Here is a 7,210-nt window from a genome sequence, read left to right as displayed (position 1 = left end):
TGCATGTGTTCGATTCCCGCCTGCCCCGGAGGTGACCACATGGCGTGGCAGACCTCTCCTGACCTGCTCGCTGCTCCCCTCAGCAGTGTACTTCGTTGATCTGCCTGTTCTGCTCCCCACTCTGTCTCTGGTGAAGCCTCTCACCGCCCCTGAGTCTCTGGCCTGTACCCCAGCTCTGTATGCACAAATAAATAAATCTTTAAAAAAAAATCCTATTAATAAAACCAAGCTATGTAAATTAATTGATTTGATCCCAAAATACCATATTTCAAACTATGATGGCTTTAACTAGTTAATTTCATACTTATTCACAAAGTAAAGCTTTAAGCTAAATATTTACCATTTTCACTCTTATGAAATTGCCAAAACCGCCAGTTGCCACTCATAGCTGTGATCATGTCACATTTACAAATTACGTAAGTCTAGCTACTTGGCCAGTTTTACATGTTATTCCTCACTCTTGCTTTCAATTGACAGGTCCAGGATAGAGGGGATGGCCTAACCCAGGGACAATGAAGATGCAATGTTGAAGAATAAGCTGGAGGAGAAAAGCAAAAGGCACCATGGAAAAGACCAAAACGAAGCAAGGTTAGACTTTGTTTTCTATGTCTTACTTTAAAAGGGCCCAGGATTCAATAAATGTAGATAGTAGTTTTATCCTTCCATTGTCTCAAGCAAGGTAATATGTTAACTTTGACTGTCCTCATTCTCTTACCATCATGTAACAACCATGAAGGGCACAGGTTTGGTGTTAGGAAAACAGGAACATATATAAGTATATTTCCATATATCCATATATATATATATATAAAATATATAATATAATATATAATATATATATATATATTATCCACACACTCACACATTTGATCTGAGAAGTGATCTTATTTTTCTTAACAAAATCTTTAAAACTGCTTCAGAACAACATACTCGATAAAGCCAAGACGCACATTCACCTAATAGGCAACCACACCTTCTAGAACAGACTGGAAATGTAAGAACTCTCTCTTAATCTTTATCATCTAGTATCAACCATAGAAAAGTAAGGTCTGTTGTCATCTCCAATTTATAGATGAGGAAACACAGGTTATGAAGTATCAGGAATCCCAATCTCTCTTACCAACTTCTGCCTCTTACCATTCTACCAAGCTGTTGGGACACAGTATAAAATGGGTTAAGTAATCTTAACTCAAGCTTGTGTGGGGAGTGTTGGGAATCTCAAACCATCTGGCTTTAGAAGACCGCCCTCTGTGTGTTTAAGTTCCAGGCTAAGGTCATGCACTGTTTAGGGACTATGTATACTGAAGCTGATTCCTCTAAAGAAATGTCTACAACCAGGACTTGTAGCTATAAACGATTTGGTTCACTCAAGGTGACATAATAGAGATGTAACTAAATGGAGGAGTGATTCACCTGTTACATGAGTCTTACCATCTTCATGATCAACCATGTGGTTCAAAAAGGTACATTTTCAACCAAACTTTCCCCATAGTCTGTAAGTAGTTTCCATAACACACACTTCCTTTGTGTTACCCTGTGTCTGGCAGTCTAGTGCTGTCAACACTGTGTTTTCTTTCTGCCCATAACTTCCCCAAAACTTCCACTGACAGTTCTCTTCTGTCTTGCCCAGGAGGACAGCAAGATCTGGGCAAGAATAGGAGGTCAGAGTTCAGGGGAAGTTAGGGACACTTTACTCAGGCTCCCTGAAAACAATGAAATGACAACTATAAGCTTCAGTCATTCCCCCAAACATGAGGAAGACCTTTTAAGGGCTTTCCCCTCTGGCTGATCAGTAATTATTAATCATTCAGTTTGGTCAAGAAACTTCCCCAACCATGGTTGAACATAGGTTTCTACTACAAGAGTTGTGTCAGGTAGGTGTGGTTTGGTCTTTTGGACGTGAATATAAAACCATTCCCACCAGTTTATGTTTTGTCCTTAAATCATCGATTTCTTCCCATGCAGGATCCTCTATTCCTTGCATGTGTTTGAAGAAGATGGGGACAAATGTTATTTTGATTGAACAAAACTCTTTTTTCCCTACAGGAGAGAATGAACACATACCGATGAATAATCCTTCTACACAGATTTACCAGGTAAAGACAAATCGATCATTTTCAATGCTGCCATGTGTGACAAAGATGAGTCTCCTTTATGTGCAAAATATTCTAGCACACAAAGCTGCTTGCACATCTATCACCGCACTTGTTTTCCTTGCCAACTCTTGGGTCAGAAGGTCAGACAGCACGGTTCACATTGTTCTTTTCAGAAACCTGGTTGTTGAAGAGCTCATCCAGTTTATAAAGTACAGCAGCACGACTCCAGCATCAACCCTGCTTTTCATGCTGTTGCACCATCACTATGGTCATTACACTGTGAAGTAGCCTTTCTCCACCAGAGAGAAGGATCTACTTACTTCATTTCCTTTTTTTTTTAAGATTTATTTTATTTATTTATGCATACAAGAGTTGGGATGTAGGCCAGAGCTTGGGGAAGGGGTGAGAGGACTCACCAGAGACAGAGTGGGGAGCAGAACAGGCAGATCTACTGAAATAACCTGCTGAGGGGAGCTGCAGGAGAGGTCTGCTGCTCCATGTGGGTCAGCTGGGGATAGAACTTGTCCTGGATTGGCTGCAGATAGCTTCATAGTGCTGCGCTTTAACCCCTTGTGCCACCAGGGGGCACCCCCATTTCCTATTTTAGCAGGAAGCACTGAGAATTGAAAGGGGGTTCACATTGCAAGTGTTGAAACAGGAAAAAAAATGTAAGCCCCATTTTAAGCAATGCTTTGGCTGGCTGATGGTGCTTATTTGAGTTCTGTCTTGTAACTGCAAATTTAAAGTAAACTTCTGTCCTTAAAACATCATAGAAGTATATTCTGCCATAATTTATAATGTAAAAGCAGCTTGGGTTAGGGAACTCTCTGCTCCTTTCTAGAGTCAAGGCAGTATTGCCTGGACTATGTGAGAAAGAAGAGAGAATTGACAGGTGAGGGTGTAGAGAAAGGGTGATTTCAAAGTCACTTCTCGGGCTTTATAAGCTGGTAACTAGGAAAAAGGTGATTTTTGGAAAACAGAGGAATCCAGAAGAGTATATGCTTCGAGGGAAATGTTATTTAGAATTGTTGAATTTAAGTGACAGTGAAGTGAACATAACTAGTTCCCAGAAATATCATGCAAGAATTCACTGCTGTGGACCCAATGAGGGCAAACCAGCAAGGGTTATGGCAGAAGTTTTAATCATGCCACTTCTAGACCCAGGCCAGCAATGGGGTTTGGGGGGTGGGTAGAGGAAACAGCCTCATTTCAATTTCTATGTGTGTTTTTGGAGCAGTTACTATGTGCAAAGTCTACTGCAGGACCTCATGTGAGATGAAACAGATATTCTCATTGATTTTTAAGTGCCCATAACCTGTCCATATACAGTAAATAGTTCATACGAGGCATACAGCTGGAAGGATTACAGAGGCATTTATAAATTCTGTGGCATATGCAGGAGGATGAGTTAAAATTGAGCAGTGTAAACAATTCGTTTACGGGCAAATAAGCATTTGGTAAGTGGATATAGGGGAGGACCCACACCTGCCACCTAGGCACAGATGCCAGCTTGACAGAGGCCTGGAAGTGGAGTAAGTTCACTCAGTGTTGATTTGATGTCTCACTTGCCCAAGAAGCTCAAATGCCATCCAGCCCACAATTCCTCTGTTCACATTTGGCCTGTGTATGGTATTTGAATGAGTGTATCTCTTTAAACTCAGGTATGATTTAAAGTCTATTATAGATGCTATTTAGGTCATTCCCCGAATGTTAGCTAAATATAGTTGCATTGGGGGCGGCCTCATTCTCTTACTGTATCACAAATCCAAGTACATCTTTTCACAGTGGATAAAATGAAGCATCGAAAGTCAAGTTGGTCTATATGACCTCTGTGATGCTGTGATTATATCCTCATCATTGTGTTATAGCAGAACATCCTTAGTCCTAAATTGTTTACTCCAAGCAACATTTAACCAAGAGAAGACAAAGAAGGACAATAAAGAAGAAAAGGAAGAGGAAGGAAGGAGGAAAGCAGGGAGAGGCTAACCTTTACTAACAAGGGAGAGTGAAATACAAAAATTGAAGCAAAACATGACATTTCTGCTATTCTCTATCTTTTCAGATTCTCAGATAGACTCCTGTCCCTACCTGACATGATATTAACTTGTTTATTTAATTTTTTTTATTGTCTGTCTCCTTCTCTAGAATGTAAGCTCTAAGAGCAGGGTTTTAGTCCTTTGCACTCTCTGTTGTATTCTCAGCACAAAGTACAATACCTGGAATCTAATATATGTGCAATAAATATTAGCTGGATGAATGAATCAATGGCATCTCTGCAAGGTGTGTACATTGCTTTTAGTCAAGAGGTCGAATGCAGTCATTCAGTCTGGTATCCAGTGGTGCTTGGAAAACTATTTAGTTCATTGGGGGAAAAAAGTAGAAACCCACACTTCCTACCCTAATCAAAATAAACGCCAAGGTGGCTTAAGAGGTTAAATATGAAAAGTCAAATCATGGAAGTAGAATAAGAGAATATTTCTTTTGTCTCTGTATGTAAAATACTTTCTTAAGTTAAAAAAAAAACAGGAAGAAATCACAAAGAAAAGCCTGGAGAGTTTATCTATATCATAATTTTAAAATTTCTTAATATAAAAATATTCCAATAAGCTCTGAGGCAAATGGCAAAGGCAGAAAAGTTATACATAAAATATTACAAAAATTTACTGCTAAATTATAAATAACTGAAAGAAATCAGTAAAAAAGAAAATACCTGGGACCTTCATAGTATAGGCATATATGATGAACAAACAATTCTCCAAAGTAAAATTGTAAGTGGAAATAAAGGAAACAATTATTAAAATAAAGGGTAATTTTTTTACTATCAAATTAGTAAATAATAATATAATTAGTAATATTTAATTCTGATGAACGTATATAATTGGTGGAAACTTTTAAGAAAATTATTAAATTTTTAAGTAAAAATGCAGTAAAATATTCACATCCCTCATGGTGGGTTCATCGGCTTGACCTATTTGGTAAAAGTATCATACAGTCCCAAATCAGGCCACAGGATCTAACAGGAGAGTGAGAGCTGGCAGCACCCAGTTAACTCCAGGAAAAATTACTGTGAGAACAAGTGAGTAAGTGTGGATACATTGACTACTCTTTAGCTCAGTATATTGCCTTTTATTTAAACCTAAGAGTCTTTCCTTTTCTCTCCTTTGTCCACTGTATATTGATAGCCCCTAGCAAAGTCCACCCAATCTCTTTACCAAAGTCATATTGTGTTGCCCACCCTCTGATTATTTCATTTTGCATGTGAGTTTTAAATTATAATTCTATTGATATGAGGAGGAGGGGTCCCACAATTAAGGCAACAGATACAGTAACTGTGACAATTTAATTTTAATGACTTGTACTCTACTGTGCTTTTACTACTTAGGAATATAAATACTGAAGCTACCTCCATTTATATTATTTACATTCCATATATCTTGTCTAATACCCATTATTCTATATACATTAACTAAGGGCTTTATACATCAGACTGTATATTTCCAACGATGTACAACTATATTATTTTAACTTTTCAAACCCTCTTGTCCAAGTATTTTGCATACTTATGAATTGACTATATTATCTCTGTCCAATAAATAGATTTCCACTTAGATTAAATATTACCTAGTACCCTGTGGTTCAGAATAATTTGATGTTTAAGAATTTATTCTAAGGAACTAATCTGAAATACATACAAAACTTTAAATAAAAACATTACATAATAGCCTATATTTTACAATTCATTATTTATATTGTTAAACAATTACAAATAACAAGAATTTCCAACAAAGTAAGTGGGTAGGTAAACTAGCACATACACAGAATGGAATATTATGTAATCATTAAAAATAGACACTTAGAAAGAATGTTGAAGGCTATCAGAAAAGGCTTATTGGAATATTAGGCAAAAGGGAAGGAGTAATAGAATTAAAATGTAGTGGTAATATGATTTGAATCATATAAATATTTCTATTTGTATGCAGAGAACAAAATAGAAGGAAATATGCAAAGACATTAAGGACTTATATTAATGAACTTTGAGGTGATTATTTTCTTTATTTTTCTGTGTCATTAAACTGATTTAAGAAAATGACAGGTATGCCTCTCTCATTTTCAAATGAGTCCTCTCATTTCAAAGGACCTCTACTTCAGAAACTATGGGAACCAGTCCTACAGCAATAGCTTTCACCATCCAAACTGTCATGGAAAGTTTTCTAAGATGTTTACATTCTTTTTGAGCCTCAGTCTATTTTACCACTGAGGAATGTTGTGACATCAGAGGCCTGTTTGATGAGGGCTGTTTCTCTATGAGTCCTGTTTCTTCCTAAGGTAAATTTGCTTCAGTGATACCATGTGAGAGGAACTTTAAGGTGGAATATCAGCAGAGTTAGGAAGAGAGTACTTGGGCAATTTATTCTTGGCTGTTCAAGTAGATGAATTTGCAGTTTCTCAAAGCAAGTGTCCAGTCCCCTAAATTGCTTCCTAGTCGACATCTGACCTTGAGAAGAAGCCAGAAAGGAAGGAAAGGTCTGTAAAAAAAAAAAAAAAGTTGGAACCACCTGCATGAGCTATGAAAATTTCATTTGAGAGCTCTTTTGTGGAAAACAGTTAGAAGACACTGATTGAAATTCATCTTAAGAAGAGTTATGGAGTCAAGAAAGTGTAGAAAATTGAGAAACGGAAATTCAGAGCAGGAACCAGGAAGCATTCGGGCCCCTCTCCCCTGTTTCTTCGAGCCTAAGCTGCCCTCTGTGGTGCCCTAGGCGTCCAAGAGCAAGGCCTCCCTGAACCTGCCTCCGGTGGGGACCCGCCTCCAGCGGCAGGACGGAGGGATCATAACCTCTCTAGATCAGCTTCACGAAAAAGTCAACGAGATGGGCAACGTGTTCAACTCGCTGGAGAACAAGGTAGACATCCATTTCTGATGGCTGGGTGGGCTGTGGGCTGTCACTAAGAAAGCTAAAGAGAGAGCAGAAGAGAGATGCTAAGCCCATGTCTTCAGAGTGCTGTCAATCACAGCAGATGACTAGTCAGAAAATCAGGCAGTAGCAGTGAGGGTGTTAAGAGCCTGAAGCATCTTAAAACTTTCTTAAGTTAAAAAAAAAACAGGAAGAAAT

At 38.2% G+C, this 7,210-nt stretch overlaps 1 protein-coding gene across 1 annotated transcript in view; it reads left to right on the top strand.

Annotated features, from left to right (window-relative positions):
- Positions 1-563: 563 nt before the first annotated feature.
- Positions 564-7,210, top strand: part of ARHGEF33 (Rho guanine nucleotide exchange factor (GEF) 33) — a 40,023-nt gene continuing 33,376 nt past the window's right edge. The window contains exons 1-2 of the mRNA XM_004686031.1: positions 564-588; positions 2,047-2,096. Coding sequence (XP_004686088.1) covers positions 564-588; positions 2,047-2,096 — 75 coding nt within the window. The remainder of the gene's footprint in view (positions 589-2,046; positions 2,097-7,210) is intronic.

Source organism: Condylura cristata, unplaced genomic scaffold (genome assembly GCF_000260355.1).
Source record: "Condylura cristata isolate star-nosed mole 26May11 unplaced genomic scaffold, ConCri1.0 scaffold00020, whole genome shotgun sequence".
Classification (NCBI taxonomy): Eukaryota; Metazoa; Chordata; class Mammalia; order Eulipotyphla; family Talpidae; genus Condylura; species Condylura cristata.
The sequence above is the reverse complement of the archived record's forward strand: the minus strand, read 5'-3'. Positions and strand labels throughout refer to the sequence as shown.